This window comes from Rhinatrema bivittatum, chromosome 5 (genome assembly GCF_901001135.1).
Source record: "Rhinatrema bivittatum chromosome 5, aRhiBiv1.1, whole genome shotgun sequence".
In the NCBI taxonomy this organism is placed as follows: domain Eukaryota; kingdom Metazoa; phylum Chordata; class Amphibia; order Gymnophiona; family Rhinatrematidae; genus Rhinatrema; species Rhinatrema bivittatum.
This window is the reverse complement of record NC_042619.1, coordinates 334,066,766-334,082,113: the sequence shown is the minus strand read 5'-3', so window position 1 is coordinate 334,082,113 and position 15,348 is coordinate 334,066,766. Positions and strand designations below refer to the sequence as shown.

Sequence of the window (15,348 nt, the reverse complement as noted above, 5' to 3'; positions counted from 1 at the left end):
AATGTAATTTTATTTAAAAAAAAACAACAAAAACCCTCCACTAAAAAAGGCAAGCTTAAAATCATATTTTCACAAGGATGAAGGTCTGCTAGTCTTTACTAGTGCTATGCATAGCTAATCCTCTCTCCCAGGGCGAAAGTTAAGTTCCCAGACCCAGATCAAAATTATGGACTTTATTTCAAGTTCTGGCATGTATGAAAAATAGCAGCAGCTGCCTAATAGCAACGAGGTATCCCAATACCTATTCCATTAAGGATTCTGCTTCCTTAGGGAGTTTTAGAAACATTTTATATCTCTCACTTGATTCCTTAATTATAAAGAGCAACTAAATAAATACATTCAAAATTCTCAGGAAAATGCATATTGCAAGTTATAATGCAGGGAAATGCCTATTGCAAATTGTATATTGCAGTTTTAAATGTTCTTATATCCATGTTCTTATATCCAAAGTTCCATTCATGCCCTCTTCCAATCGCTCTTGTAATCTTCAATTCCCTAATCTCTCTTTTCCTGGATCCCCTACCAAGCTCCTCCTTCCCAGGATGCCCTGATGAGTATTCCCCCTTCACAATCTTTTCTTACCTGTGTTGCACTCAGTCTCTCTAGTTCTTCTGCAAAATTCACAAGATTTGTGTTTACCACAGGTTTCTGGATCTAAAGATAGAGAAAAGGGTTAGAGGGGTCAGGCAGGTCAAACAGGTCACCAACAGAGAAGAAAGTTTGAGCAAGTCACCCACATCGAAACAGGGCAGGGTTCAGCACAGTGAGGCAGAGCAGTCAATCAGACAAAACCACACAGAAAATACATAGATCAAAACTTTATCGTGTACTACCTGTTGACTACAGTAAAGTGTGACAGAAAGAATTGTTCAAATGGGATCTAGCTTCTTAACCATGGAGGCACATAGTTGCACTTTGTGGCTCTATTTAGCCACTTTTCAAATAGCATTGAGAAAAGTTGAGACAAGGCATAGGATTTCAGCTTCCAGGTCGGCATTTTCTCATCGATTTTATGAATTTTATTTATTTTATGTTGTTTTGTCAAAATGTTTGATGTTGGATGTTTGATCATTGTAATCTGCCTAGACCGATGGGTATTGTAATAGACAGAATATAAAAATTATAAAATGAAATAAATTCTATGGGTCATGTTTAGGTCAATGAGAAAACTGCAAGCATGTAATAGATTTTTCAATTATAAGTGAGTAGTTTGAGTTTCTCACTTAGAACCAAGCTGCACAAACAGCAAGGTAAAGTATGAGTACATTTGTACCCGCATGACTTTAGCCAATGTTCAAAGAGAAACTATGCATGTTTTTTGCACTTACAGCCCAATGCTTTGTGGTATTTATGGTTCCTGCTTCTACCATTTTCAGTCAGTGCTGCAGGTACCCTAATGCATCAGAATGGGATTGCCAGAAATCCAAGACTGGCCTAAAATCTCATTCCTTGAGGTGGGTAATTTGGCAGCTCTGCAGAACTCCTGCTAGAGGATCCTTAGGCATATATATTTGAGATGTTGCAACACTGTCTATAGGAGATTGTGACAACTACAGTCAGCAAATCTGGATAGAGATTCCAGAGACACAGAAAACAGAGAGTCAATAAAGTTGGGCTAGGAAAATAAATCTAGAGGAAGAAAAAAAGGAAGACCCTGGAAAGAGCTCAGGGAAGAGGGAGGGGCCAAGCTGCACTCCAGCTGAGGCCTGTGCCTGAAGGTATAGAAAAGGCAAGGAGCACATGCTTGCAAGAAAAGCTGGAGTAGCCTAGGAAGTCAGATAAGGCTGCTGCCAACAGGCTGCCCCAGAACATGACCAAAGATTCATATCCCAGGATGTGGCGCAGGAGACCCCAGGAGAAGCTTTCCTGGGAATAGAATGCAATGGTGAGTCCAGGTGAAAAGCCAAAAAACAGCCAAGCGGCCTTGTGCCTGTCGTGGAGGTAGACCCCTGGCCTGAGGTGGTGTTGATACCAACCGTGGGGGAAACCCACGGCCAAGCTGGAAGCGGAGGCCGACTGGAACTTCGCCAATACCAGCCCTCGGTCCCCACAGGTTGAAACCTTGGGGACTGGGGCTGGCTGGACTTAGGCAGGCCTCCGCATGATTGATCTTGGAGAAGATGTCCAGAGGCAGCGTGCCAGGTGGCAGTGGAGGTGAAGGGTTCCGGAAGGATGAAGCAAGAACCGGAGGCAGGTCCAGATGAAGGATCGAGGCTGGTGGCTAGAGGCAAGGTCAGGTCCAAGCAAAGGGTCGAAGGCAGGCAGCAAGAGGTGAGGTCAAGTCCAAGCAGAGGTCAAAGCCAAGGAGGTCCATCAGAAGGTAAGCAGGAACAGGAGTAGGAGCTGGAGCAGGAACTGGAACTGAAGTGGGTACTGGAACAGGAAATGGAACAGGAACAGGTACTGGAACAGGAGTAGCAACAAAGCGCACGTCAGGGAAGCGTGGAGACCTGTTGCAAAGGCAGGTTCTGAACATCTGAGCCTGCCTTATATAGTGGAGCTTGTTGACGTCATCATCTCGGGCCAAGGGAGGCTTTCCTGCTGCAGCCCCTTTAAATCCCAGAGAGGCACGTGTGCCCAAAGCCGACAGGCCAGGGAAGAGGAAGTGGCGGCGTCTCCCCGCAGCGCACATGGGGAGGCCAGGTTGGCCCTGGAGGAGGCCGCCGCGGCACAGGAGGATCCCAGGAACATGGAGGGAGGACGGGCAAGTAGGTGACTGCCTACCGCCGCCAAAGAGGTCGGGCCAGCCTCGGGAGTCGTGGGTGAGTAAACCCAGCCACAGGCCTGCCACGGCTATGGAGCACAACAGTACACCCCCCCCCCTTACGCCCCTCTCTTGGAGGTCTGAGCTTACCCGGATGGGTCAAATGGAATTGCCGGATGAGACCTTTATCAAGGATGTTACTAGTAGGTTCCCAGGAGTTTTCTTCAGGGCCGTACCCCTCCCAGGAGAGAAGATACTCCCAATGGCGGCCTCTCTTCCAGACGTCTAAGACTTCTTATACCCGATAAATGGTGTCAGTTTTAGAAACAAGGTGCGAGGGCTCAGGAGTTCTGATAGAAGGCCATGAAAGCACCAAGGGTTTAAGTAGGGAAATGTGGAAAGAGTTGTGTATTCTCAGTGTTGGCGGAAGACGGAGCTGGTAAATTACTGGGCTGATGCGTCGAGTGACTGGAAATGGGCCAATATATTTGGGAGCGAAATCCTGGGAAGGATTTGCCCAAAAGTTAACCTGTTTGCAATGTTATATGTAAGGGTTCTGCCCAATGGTTCCTGTTTAACTGTAAACCGATACGATGTGTGAACGGCTATCGGTATAAAAAAGACATTAAATAAAATAAATAAATAAAATAAGGAAGCTTCAGACGAATATGGCGTGTACTCAGCCATACCCTGTCGCCAGGCTAGAACTCTGGGGCTGGCCTTCGGAGAGCATCTGAGGATCTTTTGGCATGCGCAGCCGCTTGTTGGAGCCTTTGATTTGTGCGGGTCCACAAGGCCTGAAGGACGTCTGCAGTTGCTTGACCTCCTGGAGAAGGAACCATGAGAGGTATTGGCAGAGGGGCCTGTGGTTGTCTCCCATATATTATGGAGAAAGGGGAGCCTCCCGTGGCTGTAGCGATGTGTGAGTTATGGGAAAATCAGCCTATAGGAGCAGTTGGGCCCATTTGTCTTGCTGATCATTGGAGTATGAGCGCAGAAGCAATTTGAGAGAACGATTCATATGCTCAGTTTGGCTATTGGTCTGAGGATGGCAAGCTATAGTCAATCCAACTGATATCCCAAATTTCTTGCACAGGGAACGCTAACAGCGGGCGACAAATTGAGGCCCTCTGTTCGAGGTGATGTGCTCAGGCAATCTGCGGAGACAGAATATGTGCAAGAAGAACAGGCGTGCTAGTTCAGGTGCAGAGGGCAAGCCAGGAAGCGGAATAAAGTGAGCCATCTTGGAGAACCTGTCCATGACCACCCAGATAATGGTATTCCCATTAGATACAGGAAGGTCCACTATGAAATCGGTGGACAGGTAGATCCAGAGCTACCTGGAGGTCAATAACAGCTGCAATAGACCCCAGGGTCGATCCACGGGTGTCTCTTGTTGTGCACACGTGGGGCAGGAATCCATGTAAGCTCGAGTATCCAAGGACATGGTTGGCTACCAATAGTAACGTTGAAGGAGGGACAACGTCCATGCACATCCAGGGTGTCCGGTGACCCAGACAGTAGTATCCCACAGTCATGAAGACTGTGGGGTACTACTGTCTTCCCCGCAGGCACAGTCATGGCAAGCTGGGTCAATAATGTGCTGAGGCTCTTCCTGGGAATCATCTGGCTCAAAGGAATGGGATAAGGTGTCAGCATGTAAATTATTTTCTGCAGGATGGTAACATAGATCAAAATTAAACCGGGTGAAGAGCAATGCCCATTGGGCCTGGTGGGAATTCAGTCGCTGGGCGTGTTGGAGGTGCTCCAGGTTTTTATGATCTGTAAATATCATAAAGCAGTGCTGGGTGCCCTTCAGCCAGGGGCGCCATTCTTCTAAGGCAAGCTTAATCACGAGGAGCTCGTGATCCCCAGTACTGTAGTTTGGCTCCATGGAGGAAAACTTATGCAAGTAAAAGAAGCATGGATGCAAGGTGCCCTTATGGAATGTTGACTTAAGACGGCCCCTGCTCCAATGGCAAAAGCGTCCACTTTGAAGATAAAAGGGCGACGGGTCCAGATGGCATAAACAGGGTCCACATAAAGGATTTCAAAGGGGCATGGGATAAACACTGTAGATCCATAAAGGCTAGTAGATGGGAATGAAGAGAAGAGCCATAGGAGTGGAGGCTACTACCTGGTGATTACTACCCTTACTCAATAAGCCTCTCTGCTTCAACGGCAAGGGGAAATGTGGAAAAGATGATTTGCATTCAGATAACAAACAACAAGGACTGAACTTCACAATCTGGGTAAACAAATAAGAGTAGGGGTAGCTTGCTTATTATGGCGGTGTGATGCCCTTGGAGCGGTCTAGGACTGGGGAAGGCTGGAGAACAGACCAGGCTGGAGTCTGGTCTGCTTTTCACCAGTTTATTTACAGAATTTTAACAGAATAGAAGCAAAATGGCTGTTTACCTCAGCAGACTGACAAGACAAGAAAATTTCCAAAAATGCACAGCAGTTAATTACAGATTCCTTCTCCTTCCTGGGGCATTCCTCCCTCTCTCAGGGCCTCACCTTTTTATCCCTTACCTCAGGAAAATGCCCCCACCCGAGGATCCCCTTTCTGTCTGTCTTAAGGTGGACCGGGCAGATAGGTGGAGCCGGTCCCTTAAGGCAGTCTTGAAAGGAAGTCTGCATTTACGTTCGCATTCCCTGCTCTGTGTCGGACTTTAAAGTCAAATGGTTGGAGTGCCAGAAACCACCTCATTACTCATCCATTGGACTCCTTATTCCGAGCGACCCAGACAAGGGGTTGGTGATCTGTTACCAACATGAACTGGTGGCCCAGTAGGTAATAACGAAAAGCCTCCAAGGCCATTTGACAGCTAAGGCCTCTCTCTCTCTATTGTTGAATAGCATCTCTCTTGGGGTAGTAGCTTCCTGCTAATGAAGGCTACTGGGCATGGTTAAAAGGGGAGGTGAAAGAAGCTATTTTAACCAAAAGATCTTCATTCAAAAATTGGAAGAAGGATCCAACAGAAGAAAATAGGATAATGCATAAACGTTGGCAAGTTAAATGAAAGACATTGATAAGACAGGCTAAGAGAGAATTTGAAAAGAAGTTGGCCGTAGAGGCAAAAACTCACAGTAAAAACTTTTTAAAATATGTCCGAAGCAGAAAGCCTGTGAGGGAGTCAGTTGGACTGTTAGATGATCAAGGGGTTAAAGGGGCACTTAGATAAGATAAGGCCATCGTGGAAAGATTATGACGCCAAGACTGCGGACTTGCTGTAGTTGGGGAAGGACTGAAGTTGAAAGATGGGAGGTGTTGGAGGAGATATTATTGTGTGGCGTGATGAGGATGAGTTCGGTTTTGGAAGTGTTTATTGCTAGGAAGTTTTCTGTGAGAAGCTTTTTTATTTCAGCCAGGGCTGATTCCCAGGTTTTCAGTGCATTAGAGAGGGAATCATTAATAGGGATGAGAATCTGAACGTCATCAGCATATATGAAGTGACGGAGATTCAGTTTTGCAAGGAGTCGACAGAGCGGTGATAAGTAAATGTTGAACAGAGTTGATGAAAGCGAAGAGCCTTGTGGTACACCTTGTAGGAGATTTCTGGGTTTAGATATTTGGGATCCCAACTTGACACTGTATGTCCTGTCTTGCAGGAAAGATTGGATCCAGTATAAAGCAGTGCCAGTGATGCCGATTTGGGAGAGGAGGGCTAGGAGGATATTATGATTGACCGTGTCAAATGCCGAAGAAATATCAAGTAGGGCAAGAATGTATGAATGACCAGAATCTAGTGTTTTTAGAATAGCGTCTGAAAGGGATACTAGCAGCGTTTCAGTACTATGGTTCTTACGGAAACCATATTGTGACAGGAATAGTAATCGGTTATCGGCCAGATAGTCAGTGAGTTGTTTGTTGATTACTTTTTCTATGATTTTTGACAAGAATGGGAGGTTCGAGACAGGACGATAATTGGCAGGTTCAGATGGATCCAGGTCTGGTTTTTTGAGAGTAGGCTTTATTATTGCATGCTTGAGTTGCGTAGGAAAAACACCAGTCGATATAGATTTGTTAATGATGTTGGAGATGGGAGGTGCAATCCTAGTAGGGATGGAGAGGAGTGTTTTTGTAGGCATGATATCCAAGGGGTGCAATGCAGGTTTTATCTTTTTTAGAATTGCTTCAATTTCTGAAGCAGTCGTGTTTTCAAAATTAGCGAGTGAGGGTGAGGTGATCATGGTGTTTGTGGGTGGAAGGGATACCGGTAGAGATACCGGTGGAAGGGATACCGGAAGAGAATGTGAAGTAAAGCGCGCCATAATATTAGAAACCTTGTCATAAAAATAGGTAGCTAGCTTCTCACATTTATTTTTATTGTCATTTTCTGGTTTGCTGTTTGAAGGTGGGGTAATAATGTTAGTAACATATTGGAATAATGCACGCGGGTTGAACTGGTACTGATGAATTTTTGCTGTGTAGTAGTTTTTCTTGGCTTCATCTGTTGTTTTATGATACTTATGGAGTAGGGATTTGAATTTTTGTAGATGTGTTGGATCTTGATTTCTACGCCATCTCTTTTCCAGTTTACGGAGTTCACGTTTCATAATTCTAAGATCCGTGTTGTACCATGGTTTTTTATCTTTTTTATCAGAGCTGATTTCTTTCGTTAGTAGAGGACAGAGTCGATTAGTAATGCAGCTGGTGAGTTGATGCCAAGAGATACAAGCAGTATTGGCATCAGAGAGGTCTAATTTATGGAGATCTTCTGTTATAGCTTCGATAATATCGTCTGTTTGGCATTTTTTTCTGAATTCAATGGTTCTTTTCTTTGAGTGTGTTGCTTGGGGGTTACAGTTAATGGAGCAGTGTGTGTCTACTCGGTAGTGGTCTGACCATGGTATAGGTGTGCATTGGGGGTGGTCAGGTTGTACGAGAGAGTTCGTAAAAATAACGTCCAGTGTATGGCCAGCCTTGTGTGTTGGGCCTGAGACAATTTGTTTAAATCTGATGGCGTTAAGGGTAGCGAGTGTGGCTTCACATGCAGGTGTGAGGGGGGACCGGTCAAAATGGAGGTTAAGATCTCCAAGTATGATGGCTGGAATGTTGATGTCAATGTGTTTTGTAATGTATTCCGTAAGTGTTGAAGGATTTTTTTCCAGTATGCCAGGGGGTGCATAAATTAAGCAAATTTGCAGGCTTTTAGATTTAAAGAGACCTATTTCTATCTTATGAGGCGGGGTGGTGTGTTGTAGGGAGAGGTTGAACTTCTTTTTTGCTGCCAGGAGAAGTCCCCCTCCTTTTTTTTAGGTCTTGGAATGGAGAACAAATCATATACGTCTGATGGAAGTTGATTTATTACGGCGAGGTCAGTGCTCTTGATCCAGGTCTCCGTAATTGCGCATATGTCAGGTGACTCATCGTTGAGTATGTCATCTAATAGAGTAACCTTTTTTAGGAGCGATTGTGTGTTCAGTAGCAGGATAGAGAACGTCATCAAACCTATAATTTGAGTGAGGGGTGACGTTATTATTGGAACGAGGGTTTTGTAATATGAATTGATATTCCTTGTTATCCTTATATTGGTGGTGAAGTTTGAGTATTTAAGAACTGGAATGTGGGAGTATATCATCGTAAATGTGTTGGTCAAATGATAAATCAAATACTGTAGAGTGGGTGGTTCAAGGAGGGTGAAGTGCAGTATGGCTGTGCTTAAATATGGGGTTGCTTGAAAGTTGAGTGTTGGGTGTTTGTTGTCTGAGGTTGTTTGAATGCAGTTGTCTGAATGCATCAATGGCATTACTCTCTGCATCAATGGCAGGGGATGGCAGGAAATTTGAATCAAACAGTTACCAACAAGGGCCCTGAACTTGGTGGTTGGTGAAACAGATAAGTATGGGAAAATAAGTGTGGGAGCTTGCTGGGCAGACTGGATGGGTCGACTGGTCTTTTTCTGCCGTCATTTCTATGTTTCTATATTCCCACCCATGGGGTTTGATTCTTTTCCCTTATGGTTCCTGGTGCTACAGGAGCCAGTATAGGCTCCAAGAAGGTGCTGCAATGGATGACAGAGCAGCAGCAGGCTCAATGGTAGCTCCACCAATAATGCGCATACCAGCTAGCCCAGCAGCACCGGCAGACTCAGCAACAACTTAGGGCCAACAGGAGATAATGCAGAGGCTGCTTCAGCATTTGTATACTGATCTCATCTTACCAGCATAGGATAGAGTGCTTGCTGGATGGACCCCCTTCTTCTCAAAGATAAGCCCCCTAGATGATGTAGAGGCTTACCTTGTAACCTTTAAAGAGGTGACTGAAGCTGCTGGCTGGTCTCTTAGCCAGTGGCTCGCCTTCCTTGCTCCATTCCTGACCAGGGAAGTACATGCCACTTATTGTACCTTGGTGGAGCACAAAGCAAGGGATTATGCAGTACTGAAGGTTGCTATCCTGAAATGGATGGGCCTAACCCCTGAAGCCTACCAGCAATGGTTCCTGAGATGCCTGAAGAACATGGTCAAGACGTTCATTGCCAAAAGTCAGAGACTGGGATAAATATATACTCTTCCTGATCTTTCCTGTCAGGGAAGTCCCACAGACCTCCAAAGGATTCTCCCCCTTTGTTTATTTATTTATTTGTATGTTTTTATATACCGAAGTTTGGTGCCGGCCTTCACTCCAGTTTACAGGTATAACAACAGGTTACATGAATAGTCGAAATGGTTTACATTAATATCTATGGGAGACGGCTCAGGCCTTCTCTCCGGAATCCAAGAATAATAACGATTTACATGAACAGACAAACGTTTTATATTGATAACTGTGGGACAGGGTATAACAAGGGTTTAATTCAATAATCTTGCTATGTACATTAATAACGAAAGGGGGGGATGGATTTATAGTTATAACAGCTAGCTTACTGGATTTCACAGCGAGGTGCTATGTCGTGTAGCGTGTATTTTGTAGGCAAAGAAGAAACAAAGCTACAGGATACAATAGGACCAACTGGTTCTCATGGTGAGAATAGGGTAGGTAGAGTGATATGGTGATCAAGAGCTTAATGGAGATTTTTTTTTTTTTCTTGGGTAGGGTAGGGTGGACATTGAATAGTTTACCCTATCCCGTTTTTGTAGGCTTATCTGAATAACCAGGTTTTGAGTATTTTTCTAAATATTTTTGAGTTGTTTTGTAGTCTTAGGTTTTCCAGTAAGGTATTCCATAGTCGTGGTCCGGCTATTGAGATTGCTCATTTTCTAACTGTGATAAGTCTGGCGGTTGTGACTGATGGGATGTCTAGTTGGGCTTTTTTGGTTGATATAGTGTTCCGTTGAGTTTTGTGTTTTTGTATTATGGTGTTTAGGCAGGTGCTTTCACTGTTGTGTATTGCACTGTGAAGGATGGTTAGTACTTTGTATTCAATTCTTTTTTCCACAGGTAGCCAGTGTAGTTCTTTTAGAGCAGGGGTGATGTGATCCATTTTTTTGTGGCCGGTGAGGATACTAGCAGTGGAATTCTGTAATATTTGGAGTGGGTGTGTAGTTGATTTGGGTAGGCCTATCAAAAGTGAATTGCAATAATCGAAGCTTGTAAATATCAGAGATTGGAGAATGGTTCTGAATTTGGGTTGGTTCAGGAGTGGTTTGAGGTGTTTGAGAATCAATAATTTGTGGAAACCATCTTTGATTTTCATTGCAATGTGTTTTTTGAAATTCAGTTCTGGGTCAATCCAAATTCCTAAATCTTTCACGTTTTCTTTTAGTTTGATGAAAGTGTTGCCAATTTGAATGGTATGGGTCTGGTGGTCACCAGAGTATTTTCTTTCAAGTAGAATACATTTTGTTGTGTTGGTATTAAGGCAGAGTTTCATTTGATTTAGAATGTTTCTTATGTTATTAAGGTATGTAGCCGAGAGTTTCATTGCATTCTCCAGGGTATTTGTTATTGGTATGATTAACTGGATATCGTCGGCGTACATGAAGTATGGGATGCTGAGACTCGAAAGTAGTTGACATAATGGCAGGAGGTATATGTTGAACAGTATGGCTGATAGAGCAGATCCTTGTGGGACTCCGGTTTCTAGTGGGATGGCTTCTGATGTGTGGTTGTTGATGTTTACCTTGTATGATCTGTTTTGGAGGAAGGAGGTAAACCAGTCTAGAGTTTTACCAGTTAGACCGATTTTGGATAATCTGGAAATTAGGCTTTTAGGTTCACCTGTGTCGAAGGCGGCTGATAGATCTAGTAGGATGAGGATGTATCATTGACCATTGTCAAAGCCCCTTATAATTGTGTTTGTTAGATTGAGGAGTAGGGTTTCAGTGCTGTGATTTTTTTGAAATCCGTGTTGGGTGGGGTATAGGATGTTGTTTGTGTCTAGATGATTGTTGAGTTGTTTAAGGGCTGCTTTTTCAGTTAGTTTGGCAAGGAAAGATAAGTTTGAAATTGGGCGGTAGTTGTTGAGCTCATCAGGATTGAGGTTCTTTTTTTTTTTTATGATGGGTTTGATGGTGGCGGTTTTTAATTTGTCTGGTAGTTCCTCTTCTTCTAGTGATTTGTTTATGATTGCCGTGATGGCTGGTGTAATGGTTCGAGATATTTCTTTTAAGGTGGTCTTTGGGCACCATCCCCAGACATTACTGAAATGTAAGTCAGTGAGGTATGAAAGGAATCTTCAAACATCAAAGGCAGCATGGTGCAGGATGTTTTAGATTATGGAAATAATAATCCAGGCCACTTGCTTTGTGCAGGAAAACCTGCTTAAAGCTGAGCAGCATCAGGCCACCCTGTATAATCAGGAGGCTCATTTAAGAGAGTATAATCCAGGAGGCAAACATGTTAATATTGCTCCTCAACCTCTCCAGTCAGAAAAAGCTACTGGTTGTCTTGCATAGCCCGTGAGAGATATACCATGGGTTGAAACCACAGACTGTGAGATAAGCCAGGTCAGGCAGAGGAAGAAAAAGCAGACTTATTAGCTAAACCTAATGAAAGCCTGGAAGCCTCAGAAGGTTCTCCTGGGTGAGGAGGACAAATATCCTGTCACAATCAAGGTGTAAGCAAAGGACTTTGTGAAGCTGGGCCACAATTAGGACCCATCCAGAGAGAGAGCTAGTGAAGAGGATGGTATAGTGCTCTAGGCAGTGTCGGGCTGGCCTTTGGGTAGGGTGTACTGGGTGGTCATCTGGCATGCTGCAAGCCGAGGGGCATCCTGGGCACTGCTGGCAACACCCAATATACTGAAGAGCAGGAGAGGTGCCAATGAGATACCGATTTTTGCCCAGGGCGCCATTTACCCTAGAGCTGACCCTGGCTTTGGGGATGTATTCACAATCCATCCCATCTGTAAAAAACCACACCAATCCCAACTTCATTCAAAAAAGAATTATCCCAATCATGACTTCACCACTGAACCAACTGCTGGGCCTCACGCTACTCTCCTTAACCCTGATCAATGCACAATCACTATCGAAAAAAACTCATCTCCTATACGACTATCTAACAGAATCAAATCCAGACTGCTGCGCAATCACCGAAACATGGCTGAAACCTGAAGACACGGCTCTAATCAACCAACTCCCTACTCATACTTACGACATCCTCTCTATCCCCAGAATCAAAAAAAGAGGAGGCGGTCTATTATTAGCCACAAAAAAAAGAGCTAGGGCTATCCCTACAGACCACCACCTCATTACCCTCTCTCGAATTCGCATTATTCAAATCTAAACACCTCCAAATCGGCCTTACATATGCCCCTCCAGGAAGCCTAGAATCGGACCCGTCTCCTTTAATTGAACTCCTAGCAAAACACATCAACACAGATACCCCTGCTATAATAATGGGAGATTTCAACCTCCACGTGGACAAAACCCCTCAATCTTCCAGTTGTGAAACCTTTCTCACTTCACTTCAGTACCTGGGATTCAAACAAATTATCAAGGAGCCGACGCACAAAGCGGGACATACACTAGATTTAATTTTCATAAATGAAAGCCTTAACACTGCCTCATCTACAACCTGTTCCCCAGTTCCCTGGTCAGACCATAAGCTGATTTCTACAACTCTCAAGTTCACCCAACCCATCATCTTACCATTACAAAAAACCACAGTCCAATTCAGAAAGTTATGCAACCCAGAAACCCTCAGCCCATATCTATCCTCTGCATTAGACAAACTAGACCTCACAGATGCCAATTCAGCCACAACCTCCTGGATCAAAATAACTAAAGACGTAGCAGACCTAACATGTCCTTTAACCACCAAAGCTCTACGATCTAATGCGAACAACAGGAAACCCTGGTACACCCCCCAGCTAAAAACTCTGAAACAAGAAATCAGAAGACTAGAACATACATGGCGAAAAAACCCTTCCCCATCAAACCTGGAAGCTTACAAATCTCTCATGCACTGCTACCGAATATCCATCCTCCAAACAAAGAGGGATTTTTTCTCACAGAAAATACACCACTTCATCTTCGACCCTAATGTTACGCTTGGGCTCCGGACAGGAGTCGTGCACACCACCCAGCAGGGTGGCTCCAGGTGGAGAGAGACAGGAGGCTCGAAACAGAGTCAGGTACCAGGCTGGGTCAGGGCAGGCAGCAATAATCAGAGTCTGGGTTCAGGCTGGGTCAGGGCAGGCGGCAAGTGGCAGTGTCTGGTACAGGCTGGGTCAGGGCAGGCGGCAAGTGGCAGTGTCTAGTACAGGCTGGGTCAGGGCAGGCGGCAAGTGGCAGTGTCAAGTACAGGCTGGGTCAGGGCAGGCGGCAGTCAGCAGTGTCTGGGTCCAGGCTGGGTCAGGGCACAGTAAGCAGGACAAGGCAGGTCAGAAGGCCCGTAGGCCACACACACACACACACGGAAGGCCCGTAGGCCACACACCAATAGCAGGGCAAGGCAGGTCAGAAGGCCCGTAGGCCACACACACTCACACGGAAGGCCCGTAGGCCACACACCATAAACGGGGCAAGGCAGGTCAGAAGGCCCGTAGGCCACACACACACACACGGAAGGCCCGTAGGCCACACACCATAGACGGGGCAAGGCAGGTCAGAAGGCCCGTAGGCCACACACACACACACGGAAGGCCCGTAGGCCACACACCATAGACGGGGCAAGGCAGGTCAGAAGGCCCGTAGGCCACACACACACACACGGAAGAAGGCCAAAAGGCCGCACAAGGCAAGGCAAGGATAGGATAGGCCCGAAGGCCACGCAAGGCAAGGCAAGGATAGGCCCGAAGGCCACGCAAGGCAAGGCAAGGCAAGGATAGGCCCGAAGGCCACGCAAGGCAAGGCAAGGCAAGGATAGGCCCGAAGGCCACGCAAGGCAAGGCAAGGCAAGGATAGGCCCGAAGGCCGCGCAAGGCAAGGCAAGGCAAGGATAGGCCCGAAGGCCACGCAAGGCAAGGCAAGGCAAGGATAGGCCCGAAGGCCGCGCAAGGCAAGGCAAGGCAAGGATAGGCCCGAAGGCCACGCAAGGCAAGGCAAGGCAAGGATAGGCCCGAAGGCCGCGCAAGGCAAGGCAAGGCAAGGATAGGCCCGAAGGCCGCGCAAGGCAAGGCAAGGCAAGGATAGGCCCGAAGGCCACGCAAGGCAAGGCAAGGATAGGCCCGAAGGCCGCGCAAGGCAAGGCAAGGCAAGGATAGGCCCGAAGGCCACGCAAGGCAAGGCAAGGATAGGCCCGAAGGCCACGCAAGGCAGGCTAGAGCAGGGAGCCCAGGTGAGCTCGATGCCGAAGCACCGAGGCAACTGTCAGGCAGGGTTAAGAGGGCACACCCAGAGCATAGAGTGGACATAGGAGATGGACTGGGCCTGTCAGGAAAGCCAGCCCTAGAGGGACCCCTGGTGGTGAGGCGGTAGCACAGCAGCCACCGCCGTAACAGTACCCCCCCCTCAAGGCCTCCCCCTCCTCCTGGATCCCATCTGTGCAGGAGGTAATCAAGAATAACGGGAGACCACTCCGGGGGTGATGCGGCAGGTTCAACTCCTTTCCGAGGCAATAAGGCAGTCCATAACCCTTCCTGGGACAAGGCGGCAGGGTTAGACCCCTCCTGGGGTAGCAGAGGCGGTGCAGATTTCCATAACCCCTCCTGGGGTGACAAGGGGAACACAAACCCCACCTGGGGCAGAGAAATAGTCCGTAACCCTTCTTGAGGCGATAGTAGGACCGGTCCGGACCCTTCCAAGGTCGGCATTAAGACCGGTACAGGCCCCTCCAGGGGCGGCAGCTGGGCCAGTACAGCAGGCTCGGATCCTACTCGGGCAATTGTAGCAGGCTCGGACCCCTCTCGGGGCGGTGTAGCAGGCTCGGACCCCTCTCGGGGCGATGAAGCAGGCTCGGACCCCTCTCGGGGCATTGTAGCAGGCTCGGACCCCTCTCGGGGCGATGAAGCAGGCTCGAACCCCTCTCGGGGCGATGAAGCAGGCTCGGACCCCTCTCGGGGCATTGTAGCAGGCTCGGACCCCTCTCGGGGCGTTGTAGCAGGCTCGGACCCCTCTCGGGGTGATGAAGCAGGCTCGGACCCCTCTCGGGGCATTGTAGCAGGCTCGGACCCCTCTCGGGGCGTTGTAGCAGGCTCGGACCCCTCTCGGGGCGATGAAGCAGGCTCGAACCCCTCTCGGGGCGATGAAGCAGGCTCGGACCCCTCTCGGGCATTGTAGCAGGCTCGGACCCCTCTCGGGGCGTTGTAGCA

The 15,348-nt window shown here is 47.1% G+C and overlaps 1 protein-coding gene across 1 annotated transcript in view; it reads right to left on the bottom strand.

The window, feature by feature from the left end:
- Positions 1–15,348, bottom strand: part of PROM2 (prominin 2) — a 281,934-nt gene that overhangs the window by 165,233 nt on the left and 101,353 nt on the right. Inside the window, exon 6 of the mRNA XM_029604437.1 lies at positions 583–654. Coding sequence (XP_029460297.1) covers positions 583–654 — 72 coding nt within the window. The remainder of the gene's footprint in view (positions 1–582; positions 655–15,348) is intronic.